Consider the following 25,516-nt stretch of genomic DNA (forward strand, 5'->3'; position numbering starts at 1 on the left):
GCAGTAACCGATCTAATAACCGCGCCAGACACTTGTTTCCATATATAGGTGTTACTGACCGCAGCGCCGTATTTTGCCTGTTTACATATCTCTGTATTTGAATACACATGGCTGGACCAGATTCTTTGGCGCTTCAATATACCTTTGTTAATTGTAATGCTCCAATTAATGTTGACAATAAGAGAAATCCGACTAACGTAGAAGTGTTCTGGGAACTATTAAAGACGAAATATTAAAAATTCCAAAATCAAATGTTGTGGTACTACTGGGGAATTTTAAGCACACAAATAGGGAGGAAATAAACTTTTCGAAAACAGTAGTAGAATATTGTAATGTTACACGTATGTAGGCGAGCTAGTCGTCCGCCTAGAATTCGTACAAGGTAAGGTGAATTTGTTTGCGCAGTTCTGTAGCCCCAGGCCCGAAAGCATGATGCGGCCGTGCTCTATTAGCTAGCCTTACAGCCTCTGGATCACTGGGTCCCGGGTTCGATACCTGACTGGGTGTCTGTTTTGTCCTCCTCATTTCGTCATCATTCGGGAAAAGTGGTGAGGCTGCACAGTGGAAAGATTGGGAACTTCTACGGGCGCTGATAACCACGTAGTTAAGCGCCCCACAAACCAAGTATCACCAGCATCATCACGACGCCTAGGCGCGGGCCGCTACTGCCGCACCGGGCGAGCAACGTTCATTAGCAACGGACCGGATTTGGAGAAAATCTCGAAGCTGGGAATTTGGACGGCTGTTACTCGCAGGTCCTTTGTGCAGGGGATGCTGCAGCAAATGGCGAAGTGTAAGAAAATCTTAAAGACGGCTAAGTTACAGCTCTTTGAAATTCGACAATAGCTCACAGTCAGATGTTAGCGCAAATCTGCATACATCTGCGATCTCCGAAAAATGAGGCACATCCAAAGACATAATAAAGTCTTTAAAACTGCAGAAGCTAATATTTCACGGTGAATTAACAGTTACATAATGAACCTCTGAATTAATAACTTTTAATCACTTCATGCTATTTCAACAAACGGTATCTTAGATGATATAATTGCACTGCAGCAATCATCCCTGAAAGCTACGTATCTGTATCTATTTTATTTATTGATTTACGACGATTTTCAATCTTCTTCATTATGCACATATTTGTCAGAACATCTTATTCTCCACATTTACACAGCAAATTAATGCAGTATGGCCGGTCGCTGTGGCCGAGCGGTTCTAGGCGCTTCACTCCGGAACTGTGCTGCTGCTACGGTCGAGCCGGCCGGAGTGGCCAAGCGGTTCTAGGCGCTACAGTCTGGAACCGCTCGACAGCTACGGTCGCAGGTTCGAATCCTGCCTCGGGCATGGATGTGTGTGATGTCCTTAGGTTAGTTAGGTTTAAGTAGTTCTAAGTTCTAGGGGAGTGATGACCTCAGAAGTTAAGTCCCATAGTGCTCAGACCCATTTGAACCATTTTTTGCTATGGTCGCAGGTTCGAATCCTGCCTCGGGCATGGATGTGTGTGCTGTCATTAGGTTAGTTACGTTTAATTAGTTCTACGTCTAGGGGACTGATGACCTCAGATGTTAAGTCCCATAGTGCTTACAAGGGAACCTCCCCATCGCACCCCCCTCGGATTTAGTTATAAGTTGGCACAGTGGATAGGCCTTGAAAAATTGAAAACAGATCAATCGAGAAAACAAGAAGAAGTTGTGTGGAACTGTGAAAAAATAAGCAAAATATACAAACTGAGTAGTTCATGCGAAGATAGGCAACATTAAGGACGATGGGAACGCAGGAGCGCCGTGGTCTCGTGGTAACGTAAGCAGCTGCGGAACGAAAGGTCCTTGGTTCAAATCTTCCATCGAGTGAAAAGTTTAATTTTTATTTTCAGTTTATGTGACAAACTCTTATGTTTTCATCACTTTTTTGGGAGTGATTATCACATCCACAAGAAAACCTAAATCGGGCAATGTAGAAGAATCTTTTTACCCCTTCGCCAAGTGTACAAGTTAGGTGGGTCGACAACATATTCCTGTCATGTGACGCACATGCTGTCACCAGTGTCATATAGAATATATCAGATGTGTTTTCCTGTGGAGGAATCGGTTGACCTATGACCTTGCGATCAAATGTTTTCGGTTCCCTTTGGAGAGGCACGTCCTTTCGTCTACTAATCGCACGGTTTTGCGATGCGGTCGCAAAACACAGACACTAAACTCATTACAGTGAACAAAGACGTCAATGAACGAACGGACAGATAATAACTATGCAAAAATAAAGAAAATAAAGTTTTCACTCTAGGGAAGACTTGAACCAACGACCTCTCATTCAGTAGCTGCTCACGCTACCACGGGACCACGACGCTCCTGAGCTCACTTTTTCCATGATGTTGCCTATGCGACCCGTGGACTACTCAGTTTGTATATTTTGCTTATTTTTTCACAGTTCCACACAACTTCTTCCTGTTTTCTCAATTGATCTGTGTTCAGTTTATCAAGGCCTATCCACTGTGCCAACTTATAACTAAATCTGAGGGGGTGCGATGGGGAGGTTCCCTTGTTAGAGCCATTTCGAATGCAGCATGAATACCTCATATTTTGTTATACTTGTGTTTTTATTTAATGAATAGTTTGGCAGTAACTTTACTTAAATGTTGCTTGCAAATGCTATTAAAAACTGTGCTAATTTAAAAGTGGACAGTCGCTTGTTTTGGCCAACACCACTTTTGTAAAGAGTGCCAAAAGACTCCTCTGTTAAGCAAGCATAAGTAATTGTTCAAACAATTCTTAGCGATTATCTGTAGTCATGTAACGTGGCGCACTTGCGAAAGAGTACTGTCTTGTTTATTTATGAACCAACTACTACTTATGTTTATTGTAAATGATCTGAGTGTAACAAAATGTTTATGACATTTCCTTATTTAAATTTTGATGTAATATGTTAGTCCAGGAAATGGTCAACCTGAATCACATCATGTCTGTAGAGCTTGAGAACGATGTATTTTTGGTGGGGATGGCCCTCAGCAAAAGAGAATTGGACAGTGGCGGAGCACTGCTGGAGTCAAGTAGAGGCTGGAACTTCCGAGTGGAGCGTTCAAGGGAATGATTCTGGACATTTGCTGTCGAGTGCTGCAAGAAGACAGACCTGCCTGTGATAACGAGCGTGATTCGATCACAGAGGGGTTCGATTCTGGGCTGTGAAGGTACTTTATAATTCGAGAGGTCTGAATGTACTCCAGAGTTTTCCGCTTTCGAATAGACAGAATATGAGTTACTATTCTTTGTACCGCTTGTGATAATTTGTGAATAATTATGCTGAGCTCTGAACTATTTTGAGCTGGTGAATCCTTCGTGTATTGTGATCACGAAATGGACTTGATGACTACTCGGTTTGGAGATTTTGCTGCCATTCTCGTAAGGCGATCACTGTAACTTTACTGCATTTGATAAGGGTATTTTCTGTCTGTATTTTAACTGAATATCGTAGGACCACTTCCCGTTTATTTGAAATGTTCTTTCTTGAATAAACGTTATTCAACATAATTGTCTGTTGTTTTCATCAATTACAGACGTTAGAATAGAACCTTTTTTTTAAATTACTCGTTTATCCATTATTTTATATTTCTGTGCATTTTATTAGCTCGCCTTTCTAGCCAACGCATAGATCATTTGAGTGCAGGATCATAGCTACAGGTTATTATTTGCAGCGAATTAGTTGCGGGGCACCTGAGTAGGCGATCGCGGCTCGACCCTATGACTACATGGGGCTATTCTTTTTAAACGAAGCCGTGCTTAGCCCAAGTGCCTAAGGTACAAGCAATATCAGGCAAAGTCGCAGCTGATCTGCTCAAATGGACTCCTGTTCAGAAGAGAAACTATTCAGCAATTACTATCAGGTACCGTCGCAATATCCAGCCCATAAAAGAACAAACAAAAATGGCAATCTTTGTAAGACATTTCAGTTGAAGTTAATGTCAACTTCTTTCAAAAAAACTGCCAAGAAAAGCAAAAACATGGATATTTCCAAATATAATACTAGGGGAGTTGAAGTTAGATCACGTGGCTATTACTCAAAGCAATATTAAAGAAATCATGAATGTAAAAGTAACAGGAAACAGGGAAATTGACTCTGAGCATTAACTGACTAAAATTAAACTGAAAATTCTCCCTAATAAATACGAAAAGAGGCAGCAAAAATTGATTAAATATAACGCAGACATGCTCAACATAACAAAAGAGTCAATAAAACATTTTCAAGAAGAAATTAAAATAGCTAAATCAGGAAAATGGGAAGAATTATTCAAAGAAATCAACAGGCAGCGAAGAATGTATTTGGATCCAAAAATTATAAAGAAAGTCTGGTGGAATAAAACCTGAGAAAAAGCAGTTGCAGAAAGAACGAAACAGTGGAAAAAAATCGAAATTTTCTGAAAAGACTCATTACCTTGATGAGTTTAAACTGCAAGGGAAAGAAACAGCATGAATAATATAGAGTACTACGCTATCTTTTGAGAAGTCACCACTTCTTGACATACAAAACAGGTGTGTTAAAAATAGCTCTGGAATTTCTATCAGATGTTTAAAAATCATCTAAAGCTACCAAGCGCCAAGTATTTGTTTCGGAGATGAAAATGGTAAAATGCGCCTAAGCAATACCCAAAACTGCTAAATACTAAGAAAATAATTTGTACAACTGTTGAACTCTGAAGAACCGATCTGTAAGCTAAAATTTCTAGATATTCATGAAACACAGAAGCATATCTCCCACCTACTACAGCTGAAAGAATTAAAAAAAAGCAATAACTATTCTGAAAAACAATAGAACCGAGTGGAGAAGGCCGTATTACAGCTGAACTTATAAAAAGTGTTAACCAAAAATTATAACTGACCTTCAGAAGAAATGTAGGAAACTAATAAGATTCCAGCAGACTGGAATGTGTCTCTTATCCATCCTTTGCACAACAAGAGCGGTAAGCATGATTCAAATAACTGCAGAGATATATCTCTGTTGCCAGTGGGTTATAAAATATTTGCAACAATATTACTAAACCTGGTAGAAGCAACGCGATAGCCATGTGGAAGAATATCGGAGAAGATTTAGAAAGTGCAGATCTTACTTCGAACAGATTTTCAATCTCAAGTCCACAATCCGTTACAGACCTACAAACTCTAAAGACATAGTTGTATCATTTATAGATTTTAAAAAGGTATTTGATTCGGTTGATAAGGAAACACTGGATAAAGTGACCAGAGAATTTGGCATTAAATCTAAACTAGCAAACCTTATTAGTGAAACCCTCACAGACAACAACTCAAAAATAAAGTTTCTTGGTGAAATATCTAAGGAATTCAAAACAAAAACAGGTGTAAGGCAGCTGTGTCCTTGAGAAAATAGTAAGAGAGTGGAAACAAAAATTAAAGGAACATAAGCCATCACCTGTAAGACTGAGGACTAAGAACAATGGTTCTAAAATTCACTGTCTAGCATTTGCGGATGCTTTTGCCATTCTTTCTGAAAACCTAACAAATGCAGAAATACAAATCGATCTCATAGAAGAAATGGTTAACAAAGCAGGTATAATGATTTCTCTAGAAAAAAACAAAATTTGTGGCAAACATAAAAATGCCCCAGAAATCCTAGTAACAGATATTAGACAAATAAAGAAGGTCAATAAATTTAAATATTTTGGAGAAATGATTTAAGAAAATGGCTTAGAAAAATTCGCTTTAGAAGGAAGTGTACGTAAAATGCAGAGAGCATATGGTATAATCAGGAACATTTACAACAAAAGGTCTCTGTCTAAAGATTTGAAAAGACAGCATTATAGCACATTAGTAAAACCAGAATACCTTTATGCAAGTGAATGTTTAGTATTGAACTAAAAATTTCACAAACTTGAAGTCCAAGAAAGAAGAATCACTCTGAAAATACTCGGTTCGCTAAGAAATACTGAGACATGGAAATTAAAAAGTAATGAAGAAGTATATCGCAACATAGAAAACATAACTGAAACGCTACAGAAGAGGCGACTGCTATTTTTTGGACGTTTAAACAGAACGAACGGCAACAGGTTCATCAAACAGATTTTTAAATATCTTTGGGACAAGGAGTCAACAATATCCTGCATCAAGAAGTTAGGAAATATTTAGAAAGAAACAACATAAGCGGAAAAGAATCAACAGAAAGAGAGATTTCTAAGAAGAAAGTGTTGAAAATGGAAGGGTTCCAAGGCAGGAGGAAGAAGAAGACAGGATCAAAATGGTCTGAGGAGAGAAAAAGTGTACATAATGGGAAAATGAAAGAAAACTGGCAGAAGGAGGAAGAAGAACAAAGGAAGAAGTATCGAAATTGACGCGTGCCTTAGATGACTCAAACCTTGAAATAATAATAATAATAATAGTAGTAATAATTTTTACATCAGTGTTTAGTACATCACTTATGCAGAATGTCCAGAAAATTGTAAGTCAGAGGAGTATAGTATCTGAATGGTATTCTTCCAAAAATTTGAGAAGTGCATATGTGGTCAGATTAAGTTAAGAATTACTCGTATATTAGCAAGAAACTCTCACAACGTTGACAGTGTCATAATTTATACGGTTTAAAATCGAAGAGAGTACTGACCATTTCAATTAGTACTAGTATTGTAAACAGCGGTCTGCAGACTACGGCTCTGTGCTCGTATAAATGATGGGAATGCGACTCTTTTACCTTGTCGTATAGCGCTTGCGAAGTCAAAATCTGTTATTTTTGTTTTCTTGCTGGAGGGTCTTGCCCAGCTTAACGCTCACCAGATTTGATCCCTACAGATTCTTTTCTATGTGGGAATGTGAACCACAATATTAATAGCACAAGATCAGCTACAATCAATGAGTTGAAAGCAGCCACTGAAAACGAATGTGCGAAAATACCAATTTCAACGATTAGGAACGTGCTGAATTCCATCTACCAGAGTCATCAGCGTCTGGACCACAGTGGTCCACAATTTGAACAATTTCGATAAACCGCTGGTTTCTATGTTTTTTTTCACATTATTTTTAATTTTGAATTGTTTCGTATATTAATAAATATGAGTAAAAGAGTGTATACATATTTCTGGACACGCTATAGATTGAAATTTCTAGAATTCTTTCCCGTTTTCAAGACACTTTAATATTCACGATACTTTATTCCCCGAAAGTTAGCTATGAAATTTGGAAATTCCTCTTCTTTTCCCTGGCGTTGATATCGTCTACTATAAGGTCCGCTATAGTAAGATTTGACAAATTTTTACTGTAGTATGTAACATCGTGCCTGGACGCCCTTTCTAGCGTCACAGTCGCCAAGGTAACCTAAAGGACGGGAGTGGTGTGAAACGCGTAAACTTTGTTTTGTGTATTTCCGTACTTTAACTGATTATGCATCGCATGTTCTGAGGCGGACTCCGGAGACCAGCCACCATTTATCTAAAAGAGCATGGGAAACCCCTAAAAATTACACTCAGTCTGGCCAGTGTACAAACCCACGGTCCTTAATCCGCCGCGCGAATACCATCTGGGTCTGTCTCACCTCCCGGTTTCGCAATATGTATGCGCTGCATGTTGCACTACACGAGGAAGTTGAAATTTGGAAAGTGATATATGAAAAATATATATGTAAACACTTCTACTAAAATAGTGTTTGGGTTGGGTGATGACCCACATGAAATCCTCTGTGGATCTGCGCCTGGTGTAAGGGGCGATCAAAAAGTTTCCATTCGATGGCCATACAGCCCAGAGCCGGTATGTTAATCAGGCAGAATCGCTGTAAACATTGAGGCAGTCATCCCACCGACTTACCAGGCTTAAGACAACCATTTGGTAAAAGACCACGTCCTGCTGTGTAAAGAAGCCTTTTTTAAGGGACCGAAGGCATGGTAATTGAATGGAAAGAGATCAAGACTATAGGGCGGGTGTTCGAGTGTCTCCCACTTGAGTTAGTGTAATGGAAGAGGCTGGCCTCCAAGATCGACCAGTGTCTTGTGCCCGAATCGCGACCAGCATGGAAGTTGGTGCACTATTCCACAGCGGTTTTTTTCGATAGACGTACTGCCCAATACATATTCTTCATTTTCCTATGGATATCTACCAGTGTTTGTTGTTCGGCAGGCAAGAAAAGAATAACAGCAGCGTTTGGACGCATTTGGTGACAACGTCATTATACATCACTATCACGTTTTTGCATTTACCGTACGCATGTCGGAAGGACACGAATACCACACCAATCCCCTGCCTACAAGTAAATGCTTATACACTATGTGATCAAAAGTATCAGGATACCCTCAAAAACATACGTTTTTCATATTAGGTGCATTGTGCTGTCACCTACTGCCAGGCACTCCATATCAGCGACCTCAGTAGTCATTAGACATCGTGAGGGAGCAGAATGGGGCGCTCCGCAGAATTCACGGACTTCGAACGTGGTCAGGTGATTGGGTGTCACTTGTGTCACACGTCTGTACATGAGATTTCCACACTCCCAAACATCCCTAGGTCCACTGTTTCCGATGATAATGAAGTTGTAACGTGAAGGGACACGTACAGCACAAAAGCGTACAAGCCGACCTCGCCTGTTGCCTGACAGAGACCGCCGACAGTTGAAGAGGGTCGTAATGTGTAATTGTTGTTGTTGTTGTTGTGGTCTTCAGTCCTGAGACTAGTTTGATGCAGCTCTCCATGCTACTCTATCCTGTGCAAGCTTCTTCATCTCCCAGTACCTACTGCAACCTACATCCTTCTGAATCTGCTTAGTGTATTGATCTCTTGGTCTCCCTCTACGATTTTTACCCTCCACGCTGCCCTCCAATGCTAAATTTGTGATCCTTTGATGCCTCAAAACATGTCCTACCAACCGATCCCTTCTTCTAGTCAAGTTGTGCCACAAACTTCTCTTCTCCCCAATCCTATTCAATACCTCCTAATTAGTTACGTGATCTACCCACCTTATCTTCAGCATTCTTCTGTAGCACCACATTTCGAAAGCTTCTATTCTCTTCTTGTCTGAACTATTTATCGTCCACGTTTCACTTCCATAAATGGCTACACTCCATACAAATACTTTCAGAAACGACTTCCTGACACTTAAATCTATACTCGATGTTAACAAATTTCTCTTCTTCAGAAACGATTTCCTTGCCATTGCCAGTCTACATTTTATATCATCTCTACTTCGACCATCATCAGTTATTTTACTCCCTAAATAGCAAAACTCCTTTACTACTTTAAGTGTCTCATTTCCTAATCTAATCCCCTCAGCATCACCCGATTTAATTTGACTACATTCCATTATCCTCGTTTTGCTTTTGTTGATGTTCATCTTATATCCTCCTTTCAAGACACTGTCCATTCCGTTCAACTGCTCTTTCAAGTCCTTTGCTGTCTCTGACAGAATTACAATGTCATCGGCGAACCTCAAAGTTTTTACTTCTTCTCCATGAATTTTAATACCTACTCCGAATTTTTCTTTTGTTTCCTTTACTGCTTGCTCAATATACAGATGTGTAATAGGCAGACATATATCCAGACCATCACACAGGAATTACATACTGCATCAGGATCCCCTGCAAGTACTATGACAGTTAGGCGGGAGGTGAGAAAACTTGGATTTCATGAGGGAGCAGCTGCTCATAAGCCACAGACCACCAGTAAATGCCAAACGACGCCTCACTTGGTGTGAGGAACGTAAACATTGGACTATTGAACAGTGGAAAAACGTTGTGTGGACTGACGAATAACGGGACACAATGTGGCGATCCGATGGCAGGGTGTGGGTATGGCGTATGCCCGGTGAACGTCATCTGCCAGCGTGTCTAGTGCCATCAGTAACATTCGGAGACGGTGGTGTTATGGTGTGGTCGTGTTTCTCATGGAGGGAGCTTGTACTATCACAGCAAAGGCCTACATTGACGTTTTAAGCACCGTCTTGCATCCCACTGTCGAAGAGCAATTCGGGGATGGCGATTGCATCTTTCAGCATGATCGAGCACATGTTCATAATGCACGGCCTGTGGCGGAGTGGTTACACGTTAATATCATCCCTGTAATGGACTAGCCTGCATAGCGTCCTGACCAGAACCCTATAGAACACCTTTGGGATGTTATGGAACGCCGACTTCGTGCCAGTAGTCACCGACCGACATGGATACCTCTCCTCAGTGCAGCATTCTGTGAAGAATGGGCTGCCATTCCCCAAGAAACCTTCCAGCACCTGATTAAACACATGCCTGCGGGATTGGAAGCTGTCATCAAGGCTAAGTGTGGGCCAACACCATATTCAGTTCCAGCATTACCGATGGAGGGCGCCACGAACTTGTAAGTCATTTTCAGCCAGGTGTCCGGATACTTTTGATCTCATAGTGTATATCCGCATCGGAGTTGCATTACGTCACACATACGCTGCAACAACGACCTCAAACGGAATCTTTTTGATCGCCCCTTATTCATAGGCTGCAGCGCTGCTGGTACGCACTGGAGGTCGGCGAGGCAGGGCAGCCTCAGCACGCGGGCGACCCTGTCCTGGTCGGTGCGCATAGCCGCCACCTCCTCCGCCAGCTGCGCCGCCTCTGGCAGGCCGCGCACCGCTGCCAGCACTGCGTCCGGGTCCCAGTCCATCTGCAAAACAATACTTCTGTCAAGTAAAATAAATCATTTCTAGCGCTGCGAGCAACTCAGATTCTTTTGTGCGATCAGGAGCAGATAATGTTTCACACTGACACACATACACTACTGGCCATTAAAATTGCTACACCACGAAGATGACGTGCTACAGACGCGAAATTTGACTGGAAGAAGATGCTGTGATATGCAAATAATTAGCTTTTCAGAGCATTCACACAAGGCTGGCGCCGGTGGCTACACCTATAACGTGCTGACATGAGGAAAGTTTCCAACCGATTTCTCATACACAAACAGCAGTTGACCGGCGTTGCCTGGTGAAACGTTGTTGTGATGCCTCGTGTAAGGAGGAGAAATGCGTACCATCACGTTTCCGACTTTGATAAAGGTCGGATTGTGGCCTATCGCGATTGCGGTTTATCGTATCGCGACATTGCTGCTCGCGTAGGTCGAGATCCTATGACTGTTAGCAGAATATGGATCGGAGGGTTCAGGAGGGTAATACGGAACGCCGTGCTGGATCCCAACGGCCTCGTATCACTAGCAGTCGAGATGACAGGCGTCTTATCCGCATGGCTGTAACGGATCGTGCAGCCACGTCTCGAACCCTGAGTCAACAGATGGGGACGTTTGCAAGACAACAACCATCTGCGCGAACAGTTCGACGACGTTTGCAGCTGCATGGACTATCAGCTCGGAGACCATGGCTGCGGTTACTCTTGACGCTGCACCGCGGACAGGAGCGCCTGCGATGGTGTACTCAACGACGAACCTTGGTGCACGAATGGCAAAACGTCATTTTTTCGGATGAATCCAGGTTCTGTTTACAGCATCATGATGGTCGAATCCGTGTTTGGCGACATCGCGGTGAACGCACACTGGAAGCGTATATTCGTCATCGCTATACTATACTGGCGTATCACCCGGTGTGGTGGTATGTGAACACCATCTGATCAGAAGTATTTGGACACGTATTAGTGGACATTAATATGGAGTGTACTATCCACTGTCCACCTTTACGATGGCTTGAACTCTGCTGGAGACACTTTCATTGTGGTGGCTGAATGTCTGTGGAGGAAATGGAGCCCTTTCTCTCTCAGGAGCTGAAGCCAGAGAAGGTAGTAATGTTAGGTGATGGGGTGTGGAGCGAAGTCGACGTTCTAACTCAGCCCAAACGTGTTCCACTGGGTTCAGGTCGGGACTCCGGACATACCAGTCCATTTCACGAATGTCCACAAACTATTACCTCACGTATGCTGCATTATGGCATGCAATGTCATGGTGATATAAACAATCATCCTCTCCAACGGTTCCTCTACTGTTTATAGTAGCCCGCATCTCGTGGTCGTGCGGTAGCGTTCTCGCTTCCCACGCCCGGGTTCCCGGGTTCGATTCCCGGCGGGGTCAGGGATTTTCTCTGCCTCGTGATGGCTGGGTGTTGTGTGATGTCCTTAGGTTAGTTAGGTTTAAGTAGTTCTAAGTTCTAGGGGACTGATGACCATAGATGTTAAGTCCCATAGTGCTCAGAGCCATTTGAACCATTTTTTTGTTTATAGTACACACTGTTGTAAAACGTGTTCATCTCTTTCCGAATTTAGAGTTTTCTTAAGCGCAGTGAGGGAACTACATATTAAGCAGGAGAAACACCCCCATACTGTAACACCGTCTCCTCTGTACTTCACTATTGGCACTGTACATGACGGCAGGTAACGTTCTCCATGCATTCGTCAAACCCAAACCTTCCATCGGATTGTCAGAGCGTACTGCGTGATTCGTTACTACAAATCACTCATTTCCAGTTGTCCACTATCCAGTGGCTTCGCTGTTTACATCATCTCAAATGTTGGCTACTACTGACTACAGGAATATGTGACTTACAAGGAAATGCTCGACCATTTTTCAGCTCGCTACACACGGTCATTGTGCTAGCTGAACTGCTGGTAGCACTTTGAAATTCATGAATGGTTCCTTCCTCTAATTTCATGCGACATTTTACAACCGCTCGATGGCCCATGTCCGTCAGTACATGAGATCTGCCTGGCCTTGGTTTAGCTGCGGCTGTTCCTTAGTGTTTCCACTTCACATTTACATCACCAACGGTCGACTTGGGCAACTTTACGGGGGTTGAAATATTCGTGATGGATTTGTTACTCAGGTGACATCCAATGATTAGTCCATGTTCGAAATCACTGAGCTCTCCTCACCAACCCATTCTGCTGTTACTGATTGTTTACTGACAAAAGAAATTCCCTGCCGCCTTTTATACTGGCTGGTCCGTCCCTCGTGTCACCTGGTGGTCAGTGTTGCATCACATGGGCTGTCCAGATGTTTTTGATCAGATACTGTACATGTTTCGTTCAAATTAGGAATCACGAATGTCGTATCTTTAAAAAAATACTTTCTTTGGAAAGAGAAATGTTCCTTTCGTCTTTTACTGGAGTATCCGTGGCACACCGTTCCTGCAGCGGTACCACATTGGTGGCGGTGAAGTTTGATCAGGTGCCGCACAACAGAGTGAAATTCGCCGTTGCGGCTTACGAACTTGCCGGCTTTTGTGAGCCATAGCCACATTCACTGATGAGCCGAAACATTATGTCCATCTGAAACTTCCTGGCAGATTAAAACTGTTTGCCGGACCGAGACTCGAACTCGGGACCTTTGCCTTTCGCGGGCGGCAAAGGTCCCGAGTTCGAGTCTCGGTCCGGCACACAGTTTTAATCTGCCATGAAGTTTCATATCAGCGCACACTCCGCTGCAGAGTGAAAATATCATTCTGGAAACATCCCCCAGGCTGTGGCAAAGCGATGTCTCTGCAATATCCTTTCTTCCAGGAGTGCTAGTTGTGCAATTTACACAGGACAGCTTCTGTGAAGTTTGGAAGGTAGGAGACGAGGTACTGGCTGAATTCAAGCTGTGGGGACGGGTCGTGGGTCGTGCTTGGGTAGCTCAGATTGTAGAGCACTTGCCCGCGAAAGCCAGAGGTCCCGAGTTGGAGTCTTGGTCCTGCACCAAGTTTTAATCTGCCAGAAAGTTTCATATCAGCGCACACTCCGCTGCAGAGTGAAAATCTCATTCTGGATTATGTCCATCTGCTTAATAGTGTGTCGGTCCACCTATGGAGAGCAATGCAGTAGCTGTTCTGCGTGACATGGATGCGACAAGCCTCTGGTTTGTTTTCATGTGTACGTGGCGCCAGATGTCTACGTACATGCCATGCAATTTCCGTAAATTATGGACCGGTGGCAGTGAGCGTGGAGTTGGCGCGTCTCTGATATACTCTGTCGGGTAGAGACAGGCGAATCTGGTGTCCAAGACATCAGCATGGAGTCACTATCATGCCACTGTAGCACGATTCTGGCCTTGTGAAAAGGACAATTTTCCTGCTGGAAGATGCCTTCACTGTCGGGGAGGGTATCAAGCATGAAGAAATGCAGGTGGTCCACAATAATGTTCACGCAGTTCGCGGCTATCATGGTGCACTAGACTACTACCGTAGGTCCAATTGAAGACAAGGAAATCCTCCATAGCATAATATCGCCCTCGCCAGCGTGCATGTCTCGACCAGTCGTTCGCCTGCGTGACGGCATATCCTGACACGGCTATCGACCTGGTGTAAGAACGATGATTTCGTACCCACTGCATTCGTAGCTAATGGTGTCGTTCGGTCAACATAGGAGCGTTTGCTGTGTTACTCCATGTCTAACAATGTGCGCTGGACCTATCAGAGATCGTCGTCTCTACTGCATCAAGGAGTGGACAAACCACCGATCTGGACGTCCTGTGATGAGACGTGAACGTTCGACACTCGTGGTTTCACCGCCCTTCCAGAAATGCTCTCGGAAGTAGCACGAGAACAGCCGATCAGCTGGCCGTTACGAGATGCTTGTTACCAGGCTCCGCGCCGTAACAAAATGCCCGTTGCGAATGTCAGTGGATTCTCTCATTAGCGGCTCGTACCGTCGCTAGAATGAATCCTCATTCATTGCTGTTCCGCTTATATAGGGTGTTAAAAAAGTATTCCATACTCTGAGAGGTGGTAGTATGGACCTAAACAAGAAAAAAATGTCCAGTAAACATGGGCTCTTATGCATACCCTACGAGGTATGAAAACTTGTTCATCTTCGCTGAGAAACACATCTCTTCTACTGCAAGCTCTTTCCGATTACGAAAGACCTACAGAATGCAGTAACCAAATTATTCTGTTACTGTGAAACAGCAGGGCTTCTAATGTAATCTGCTTGCTATTACATACCACCTACACTTGTGAGCCATTGCTAACGGAGGTCCTCCATATGGTATCCGCTCATAGTAAGACAGGCTTGTTTCCGACGTTTTAGGGAATCACGCTGGAAAAGATTGCTGTATAATTGTGCAGATTGTACCCTGCGTTCTGGAGATGTTACAGCATAGAGGACACGGGCTCGGCGGTTCCTCCCACTTGCCAGAACATAACAGATCATGTTTGGCGTTACCAGCTTCCATTATGTTGGTAAGTTCAAGGGTAAAACTACAATGTAAAATAATTTCGTAAATTTATCAACTAGAACTAATATATGCGTAGCACTTACCAAAAACTGTGAATACGGTTAACAACAACAACACTAGCATATTTTTGCTGCATGCTGTGCCCATGGACAATAATGGAGCTTGCAGTAGAAGAGATGTGTTTCACACTAGCGAACATGAACAAGTGCTTATAACTCATCAAGCATGGATTTTAGAGCCAGTGTTTGCTGGAAATTTTTGTCTTCTTTTGGTCTATACTACCTATCACCTCTCAAAATATGAACTACTTTTTTTTAACACCTTCCAAACTTTCCTTTCTATGGTGGGCACTGGTCACAATGTTTTGGCTCATCAGGGTATCTTGTACAGTTTGTCATAATCACACTCTGTCTGACTAAAATCTCTACTAGACTGGTCAACGACATTCTTATCATAAACATCGCGAATGATTTTTAGAGCAATTGTCAATCGTATATTCAAAAAATGAAATCGTTTTTGTTTGTCAGGCTCGGTTTTCTTGTGACACGTTACCAAAAGTCTTAGAAACATTGGGCTTTGGTTATTCTGATGGGGCATAATTTAGTTATTCTGTAAATGTAACTGCTGAAAAACAATAGCATTATGCACCAGAAATTCTCATACAAGACCCCCCAGTTCGAAAATCCATGTCCAGAAAAGACGGAGGCTTAGCAACATCCCTGGTCAGCCACGCTCAGATGCTTTGTACCAGAGTAAATAGCACAGCTCCTTATACATATGATGTATCTGAAATGAGTGTAGAAAATGAGAGCGCTTGTAGACTGGGTCATAACACGCATATTTAACATAGCAACCCATGTCTGCATCCCTTAGCGTAAGGCGCTGGACGTCATTGAACAGTGTCACACTCTGCCAAGAGGGTAGGCACACAATATGGGGCCCAAGCCGTCATGGTAGAAGGTCTGCAGGGCGACGACTTCAATATATTAGCGTCATCAAGGTAAAAGAGAGTCGGGCTGAAGTTTTATGACCTTTATTTTGCAACCGCTGTAGTCAATATAGTTGTGGATATACCAGGTGGGACAACACTACGGGTTTTCCGCCTCTTACTGGGACGTGAACGTGTTGTTTTTAGCTGTGAAAATGCCTGTTTGATAGGTGTTGCATGGAGGGCAGCACCTGTGCACACTGCAGAGCCTTTTTGCCCTGCTTCAGTTTGTCATCAAATGGGAACACTCTTATGTTTGTTACTGTGTGGAGCAGACAGGAGTTGGAGCGTTATTCTTGGGAGGGAGGGGCAAACATGCACAGTCCTTACAGAGCAGAGGATGAAAGTATTCTCTAGTAGTAGGGTAATGGGGATCCTGGTGCAATTTCGATATCAAATTGATATGCAAATTAGTTAAATTGATCAATTAATTGCCCCCAACCACGCCCACCCACACCCCACTCCCAGACGACGACATGTTTTCCTCAGCCTGCATGTTGATTCTCCTACCCCCACCTACCTTATTGGTGGGAATTTCGAATTTTGTTGGGAATTTCGAATTATGGTGTGAATTTCTTTGTCCCTAGGCTGTGCTGACTTTCCATTCCACCCTCCTCTACTCGGGAATTGGTGGGAAATTAAAACTGGTGGTGCCCTTTTTGGGACTCGAACCCTGTTCCTCCTGGATGGAAAGCCCAAGTGCTCCTCTATAACACAATCATACCACCAGAGGCTCTTGGAATTGGTGGGAACTTAAAAATGGCAGTGCCCTTTCTGGAGCTAAACCTTGGTCCTTATGCATGGAAAACCCAAGTGTACTCCCCAACAGATGGAAACTGCCCAGATGGAGGAGAGGAGGGTTAGGTTAGTGCACTTTATTTATTTTAGTTGGGAAACTGAAGTAAAGATCGGTCCTAACTATGTAATTAGACAGATCGGTCCTAATTACACTCACTATTGTGTTGTTCTGTACTGTACATGAGAATAATACTCATGAAGGATTGTCTCTGACCTTCTGACGGACATCTAGCACACAAAATAGCGGAATTGGGATGATTATGTCATCATGGATCTTTAAGAGTATAAAAGGAGGCGTGATAGGTACAGCAGGATCCCATGGTTTGTTGCTATTACTGGAGACTCTAGACAATATTCCCACCAAATTCCAAACTCCCGCCAATAGGGTGGGTGGGAGAGGGGGATGGGGAGGGGTGGGGAGGGGGAGGGTACGAGGATCCATGTGCCAGTTGAAGAAAACACATGGCGCCATCCAGGGTGGGGTGGGGGTGGCTATGGTTGGTGGTAAGTAATTGATCAATATAACTAGTCTGCATATCAATTTGATATCAAAACTGTACCATCATACCCATTACCCTACTACTCTCATTCTGCCTACCGGTTGTACGTTCGACAGTTTCCGAGTCGCTGAGTGCCAGATCTACGCACATTTACTGCTATCCACAGGTCCCTATGAGAGACAGATTCACTTGATGTATGGTTTCCAATGGCACGTTCTCAGAATGGCACATGTGCATTTGAGGCCTACCTCGTAACCCGTTTTATTCATTTTGTGCACAGGTGCGTCCTGACAGACGCAGTTGTCAAGGCACAGTGCGTATTCCAGGGCTTGAAGAGGAGGCATTAGCACTGCTGGAAAAAAAAAATACTTCAGTTGGTTCACGCCCTTAACCCAGACTTTTTTCCAAGTTGAATTGTAGACTGCCAGTGGTTTTCGCAACGGTGTGCCAGTCAACTGGACTTTCCAAACCGTGTACCTTTTATGGATGAAGCATTCTATACATGAGAGGGTATGTTCAACAGCCACAATCAACACGTTTGGGCATGGAATATTCTTAGGAGCCACTGGTACCAGTAATTATTCGCTGCGACGAACATGAGAATCGGGTCATTGCGTGGATTTTGTTTTGCTTTTTAGATGATTCCAACTGTTTTTGTAAGACGAAAATAACAATGTGTTGAGTGATCCGTTGGTTCTCTCAAACTCATGGAAACAGCAAACAATGAAAGATACGAGGGTTGTTCGGAAAGTAAGGAACGATCGGTCGCCAAATGCAAACCACGGTGAAAATCCGATGAAGTTTTGCAAAGGTGTGTTGGGCAGTGTCTCTAGTATGCCCCCCGATCGCGTTACGTCGTTCTTTTTAGCTCTGAGCGCACAGGGAGCACATGAAGATACCTAGAACAATAGTGTCTCCCGTCAAGTACGAGGGCTTGGTGAGAAATTTCGCCTGAAGCTATGCAGCCAACATTACATAACTCTCATGTGTTTTCTTTTTCAAGACAATTCTCAGCCGCATTCTGCAGGGGCAATGAAGATGCTCCTGCATCGTTTTCAATTGGAAATGATTGATTACCCAGAATACAGCCCATAATTGTCTCCCTCTGAGTTTCATTTCTGCTCACATGAACCGCTACAACATTTCGGCACAGACAACGAGCTGTATGCCAGTGTAGAGAATTGGTGGAAAGCACTGGTGGCTCCTTCTATAACGAGGGTATTGGAAAGTTGGTACAACGCTATGACAAACGTCTAAGTAAGAACAGCGACTATGGAGATAAGTACGTGGAAGTTGTAGCTAACTGTTGCAAATAAAACAGTTTTGATACGTGTGGTCATACCGCCAATTTCTTTGTAAATTTGACTCGATTTTGTAATCACTGAAATAACACCACATAACCTCTCAAACCCGGAAAAAAGTTTCGTGTAGTTTTCTCCTCCACTTCCACGTGCTTCACTTTTTTTTTTTGTCAGGCATGTAGCTTGAGGAACAATTAGTTCTTTTGTATGCATCATGAATACACGTACCTTGCGGGGGGAAATACTGTCTGCGGCAGTCGGACGGCAGTGCGTGGGAGACAACCGCGTTATTGCGGGTCGTGTGACTAGGGCCTCCTTTCGGGTAGACCGTTCGCCGGGTGCAAGTCTTTCGATTTGACGCCTCTTCGGCGACTTGCACGTCGATGGGGATGAAATGATGATGATTAGGACAACACAACACCCAGTCCCTGACCGGAGAAAATCTCCGACCCAGCCAGGAATCGAACCCATGCCCTTTCAGTCTGACTCCGCGTGACCGCTACGCTCGCAGGTTCGAATCCTGCCTCGGGCATGGATGTGTGTGATGTCCTTAGGTTAGTTAGGTTTAAGTAGTTCTAAGTTCTAGGGGACTGATGACCACAGATGTTAAGTCCCATAGTGCTCAGAGACATTTGAACCCGGGCCCTTGGGATTGACATGCTGTCGCGTGACGACTTTTTTTTTCGGTAATGTTCGTTGGGTTTGGTCTGGGCGGACGTCATAGGACATCCGTTCATCGTTGATTCCTTTACTCAGTTTTTTTATTAGAGAGGGCCAGCGCCTGTCTGACCCAACACGCTGAGCTACCGTGCCGGCGACCACTCAGCTACCGGGGCGTTATTGCGGGTTGCCTCATAAGACGCTATCTGCCCCTAGATTCAGTTGCGATTTTAAAGGCTGAGACGGTAGCGACACGTTGTCTGAGCGATATGCTGCGCGAGACAAATTTCGCAACGCAATGCACCACAGTTTACTGGCGGAATCGGATTAATTATCTGCACGTTACACTATTAAAATTAGTCGTTCTGTCGCAAATTTTCGTTTGTTTGTAGTCAGTTTCTATAGCAAGTTGCGAATACATTTCATGAAATTACATGTAAGTTGATTCAAGGAGAAAGACACAACATGGTGTACGCATAAATGCAGTGGCATTCGCAGATACATGTTTCCGTCGCAACCCATCGCAGTTTAAGTCTTCCATAGGACAGTTTAAATAACAAAGATAAAGCTGCGATTCGAAAAGTACATTGCGAAATGAAATAAGCTATTGTAAGAAAGTTGACAGATTTGACAGTTAATAGTCCAGTTACATTTTCTTTTAAATTGAACAAAATATTTCTATTAAGGTCATTTGAGAGTTTTTAAAACGAAGAAGTATAATGGTATAACACTTGATAACACCCGCAGTTCACCTTTAATTGTAAAAGAGGCATGAAATGTGGTAAATGCGATGGTAAAGATTGCCAACATAACTTAGCTGCGGCTGTATTGTCCACGCCGGCCGAAGTGGCCGTGCGGTTAAAGGCGCTGCAGTCTGGAACCGCAAGACCGCTACGGTCGCAGGTTCGAATCCTGCCTCGGGCATGGATGTTTGTGATGTCCTTAGGTTAGTTAGGTTTAACTAGTTCTAAGTTCTAGGGGACTAATGACCTCAGAAGTTGAGTCCCATAGTGCTCAGAGCCATTTGAACCATTTTTTTGTATTGTCCACGCGGATATGAGATAATGTGGAAGAAAATTACACCTTGCCGGCTTTATTTACCACATTGCAGTCTTTTTTTGGTAGTTTCACCTGTAGCCTTGAATCGAAATTATATCAGTACTCTCCCTTTTTTAATAAGAGCTCCAGAATGTTGCTAAAAAACTAAAAACACATCTCGATAGGTAAAAATGGTACGAATGCTAAGTACACACGAAAATACTCAGCCATTTGCATTTTATGACACGCAAAACATTTCATCGGCTTGTGAAATATTAGAGAAGTCGTTCATCCGTTGAACATCATGTGGCAAGAAACGTGCAACATGAGAATCATTCAATAATCTTCTAAGTGAAAAACTTAATGACAAAACTTATTCAGTCTGGCTACAGTCCAGAAACTGTATTAATGCACATTTCTGCCCTGTGACACAGTTCGCAAACGGGTTTCTGTTGTTGAACTACTCTTACGGGTCACGTGAAAAATACTTGAAGTGTCATCACAGCCACGAACTGCTGAGGATCACACACGAAAGGCAGCTTAGAAAGGGTGTCCAACTGTTTTGGCACATGCACGGCGCTCAAATTACTTTCCAGTCGGAGCAGGACGGAGGCAAGACTAATATTAGGCAGTGACATCCAACTGCAGGGAAGAATTCCTGACTAGGAGGAAGGAAAATGTCATATGAACAAGTAAACGGAAATGCATCGTTGCCACGGTAGATGGCGCTGACGAACAATAGTTCCTCTGACCACGTGCCGTCGAGCGGTTCTAGGCACTTCGGTCCGGAACCGTGCTGCTGCTATGGTCACAGGTTCCATTCCTGCCTCGGGCACGGATGTGTGTGATGTCATTAGGTTAGTTAGGTTTAAGTAGTTCTAAGTCTAGGAGACTGATGACCTCAGATGTTAAGTCCCATAGTGCTTAGAACCATTTGAACCACGTGCTGAGTGTTCCTTGTGTGTTTCAGGCTGTATGATTGACGCAGCGCACTGTAAGCAGCAGAATGGTCCGGTGTTCATGTCGGAACAAGCCGAGATGGTGTTTATGTACGGCCAAATAGATGGAAACGGTGGGGGGCAGCACGGCTATACCGAAACAAGTACCCTCACAGACACCAACAACATCTCACAATATTTCAAGTCCTTTTTGGGTGTTTGTGTGATGATGGATCCTTTCAGACAGACGAACGTGCAGAGAGGTGACTTCAAATGTTGTGTGATGTGGTTGGTGCCTGTGAGGGTACTTGTTTTGCTACAGCCATACTGCCTCTCGACCGTTTTCATCTGCTTGACCGTACAAAAACTCAAATGGCTCCAAGCACTATGGGATTTAACATCTGAGGTCATCAGTCCCCTAGACTGAGAACTACTTAAACCTAAGTAACCTAAAGACATCATACACGTCCATGCCCGAGGCAGGATTCGATCCTGCGACCGTGGAAGCAGCGCGGTTCCGGACTGAAGCGATTGGAACCGCTCAGTTCATAGCGGCCGGCTTGGCCGTACACAAACACCATTTCGGTTTGTTTCTGACATGAATACCGAACCATTCCGCTGCTTACAGTACGACGCGGTAATCGCACAGCCTGCAACACACAAGGAATACACGGCACGTTGTGAGAAGAACTTTCATTCGTATAAGCGTCATCTACCGCGGCAACGATGCATTTCCGGACACGTGTTCATAGGGCCTTTTTCCCTCCATTTCCAGTCAGAAATCCGTCCCTGCAATTTGTCGATTTTATTAATGTTCACCCTGTATATCTACGATGGGAAAAAATGGAAATGAGCGCTTGGCGTCATTGGCCGGGAGGCCCCTTCCGAGGCAGGTCCGGCCGCCTTGGTGCAGGTCTTATTACATTCGACGCCTCGTTGGGCGACCTGCGCGCCGGATGGGGATGAAATGATGATGGAGACAACACAACACCCAGTCCCTGAGCGGAGAAAATCCCCGACCCAGTCGGGAATCGAACCCGAGCCCCTTAAGGACGGCAGTCCGTCAGGCTGACCATTCAGCTATCGGGGCGGACTCTGCGATGGGACACATACATCAAATACGTTGGTAGCTCGACCAGAAGTGTAACGGGGAGCTGCTAGAACCCTATGAAACGCATCCGATCGGATGATGAAACTGACAAGCAGAGGCAGGTAACTGAGGGGCGCAGATCTGAATGAAATGCTGCATTGAGTATGGTGCATCCAGCACTTGCCCAACGGATCATGTTGTCAATCAATTACAGACATTAGTACTTAGGCGACAAAGGAAATTTCTTCGTCATCTTCTCAAAAACTACAGTATGGTTTAAATGGCTCTGAGCACTATGGCACTTAACGTCTGAGGTCATCAGTCCCCTAGATTTAGAACTACTTAAACCTAACTAACCTAAGGACAGCACACACATCCACGCCCGAGGCAGGATTCGAACCTGCGACCGTAGCAGCAGCGCGGTTCCGGACTGAAGCGCCTAGAACCGCTCGGCCACAACGGCCGGCAACTACAGTATGCCGAACAACAAACCTAAATAGAAGTCAGTTCTTTTACCTATGCCAGATTTCTCCAAAATCCGTGATTCACAATTGCCGACCTCTCCTTTCGAGACTCTTGTATGTCACTGACAAGGGGAGGGCACGACGTTTGGAACGCAGATTTACTGTAAATTTCGTACACTCGTAGTACTCCATGAGGACAACAAAATGTGTAAGCAGTAGCGCGTACTTCTCAAGCGTTACTGAGAAAATCGCAAGATAATTTCGGTCGTCGAATATATATATATGTATATATCTGTGCGTGGCGATTTTAACCATGAAGCGACTGCAGCTTAGTGGTGACGGCACGGTAGCTCAGCGTGTTCGGTCAGAGCGTTAGCTTCCCTTTCTAATAAAAAAACTGAGCGAACAGATGAACGAACAAACAGAACGGGTGTCATCTGACGTCCACCCTGAACAAATTCAGCGAACAATATAGAACAAATTTTTTTTAAGACGCTATTAAAATACACTCGATACTGCATAACCAATTATCAGCGCCGATTTTTAAGGAAATACTGCGTTATGCATGATTTGCTTCCAAACCATCGTCTGAAAGAGAGGTTTTTTGAAAATGTCAACAAGGTTTGTTTTTCCACAGAAAACGTCAAAAGACCTTGCGTATGAGGAAACATAGCATTTATTCAATGGAGCTGGTGCCGTTTAACTTTATGTTTTCCATGTTTTTACGAAAAATACCATCCTGCAATTTGTACTCCTAATGTCAAAAGCGACGATTAATTGTACATCATTCGAAAGCCTTCTGTGCCGGTCAAAACTTGAAGGTAACAAGTCGTTTCGGGCTCCTTCCAGGTATAGGGGATTTCTCAAATCACGGACAAGCATACATTTTCAGTATGACTTAATGCATTTGGTCGTTTACTAGTCGATAGTTATGAATATTACAGTATTTGTGATAATAAAAATTAGTAGACTGCCAAATAACATTGTAAATTTAATAAAATTTCATCCGATTAGACGTACTTTCCCCATTATGTCAGTTGTAATATAAATAATAAAGAAAATGACGGTGTTGAAAATAAAAAGAAAACTGACGAACGCAACTCGATCCAGCGATCCAGTGGCTTGAATGCCAAACACATTTAAAAAAAAATTGTTCTATATTGTTCGTTGAATTTATTTCAGGGCGGACGTCCAATGATACCCATTCAGTTTGTCGATGATCCGTTCGCTGAGTTTTTTATTATAAAGGGTATCTAACGCTCTGACCGAACACGTTTTTATTTATTTTTTTTTTTTTGTGCATTTTGTTCGTTGTGTTTGGTCGTTGCGGACGTCACATGACATCCGTTAGAGTTCGTTTGTTAATCGTTCCACTCAGTTTTTTATTACAGAGGCCAACCATCTCTCTGACCGAACACGCTGAGCTACCGTGCCGGCATCTGAGCTACCGTGCCGACACCACTCGGCTGCAGCCGCTTCATGGTTAAAATGGCCACGCACAGATATACGAGGTGTGGCTAGAAAAAAACCGGACTAGTACTGGTGAAACAATAAAACGAATGCAATAAGGCTGAAAGTCGCGTGGCCTGTCACGTGACTCTCGCTCCGCCTACTGCTCGAGTTTCATCTGCCTCCTGCACTCAGTCTGCCCGTGGCGTCTGTTTTAAGTAGTTGACGTTTTGTCTGTGCGTCGGAAAATGTTGAGTGTACAGAAAGAACAGCGTGTTAACATCAAATTTTGTTTCAAACTAGGAAAATCTGCAAGTGAAACGTTTGTAATGTTACAACAAGTGTACGGCGATGATTGTTTATCGCGAACACAAGTGTTTGAGTGGTTTAAACGATTTAAAGATGGCCGCAAAGACACCAGTGATGGCACTCGCACTGGCAGACCATTGTCAGCAAAAACTGATGCAAACATTGAAAAAATCGGTAAACTTGTTCGACAAGATCGCCGTTTAACAATCAGAGCAGTGTCTGAGTTAACAGGAGTTGACAAGGAAAGTGTCGAACAAGTTTACCGATTTTTTCAATGTTTGCATCAGTTTTTGCTGACAATGGTCTGCCAGTGCGAGTGTCATCACTGGTGTCTTCGCGGCCATCTTTAAATCGTTTAAACCACTCAAACACTTGTGTTCGCGATAAACAATCATCGCCGTACACTTGTTGTAACATTACAAACGTTTCACTTGCAGATTTTCCTAGTTTGAAACAAAATTTGATGTTAACACGCTGTTCTTTCTGTACACTCAACATTTTCCGACGCACAGACAAAACGTCAACTACTTAAAACAGACGCCACGGGCAGACTGAGTGCAGGAGGCAGATGAAACTCGAGCAGTAGACGGAGCGAGAGTCACGTGACAGGCCACGCGACTTTCAGCCTTATTGCATTCGTTTTATTGTTTCACCAGTACTAGTCCGGTTTTTTTCTAGCCACACCTCGTATATATTCGACGACCGAAATTATCTTGCGATTTTCTCAATAACGCTTGAGAAGTACGCGCTACTGCTTACACATTTTGTTGTCCTCATAGAGTACTACGAGTGTACGAAGTTTACAGTAAATCCGCGTTCCAAACGTCGTGGCCTCCCCTTGTGAGATAGTTTGGACGCTACGATTGTCTTTGACGTGACACACGCT

At 43.6% G+C, this 25,516-nt stretch overlaps 1 protein-coding gene across 1 annotated transcript in view; it reads right to left on the bottom strand.

The window, feature by feature from the left end:
• The window catches only part of LOC126248783 (SET and MYND domain-containing protein 4-like), a 146,495-nt gene that overhangs the window by 115,987 nt on the left and 4,992 nt on the right, over positions 1–25,516 (bottom strand). The window contains exon 2 of the mRNA XM_049950158.1: positions 10,465–10,607. Within this exon, the coding sequence (XP_049806115.1) occupies positions 10,465–10,607 (143 nt within the window). The remainder of the gene's footprint in view (positions 1–10,464; positions 10,608–25,516) is intronic.

Source organism: Schistocerca nitens, chromosome 3, assembly GCF_023898315.1.
Source record: "Schistocerca nitens isolate TAMUIC-IGC-003100 chromosome 3, iqSchNite1.1, whole genome shotgun sequence".
Classification (NCBI taxonomy): domain Eukaryota; kingdom Metazoa; phylum Arthropoda; class Insecta; order Orthoptera; family Acrididae; genus Schistocerca; species Schistocerca nitens.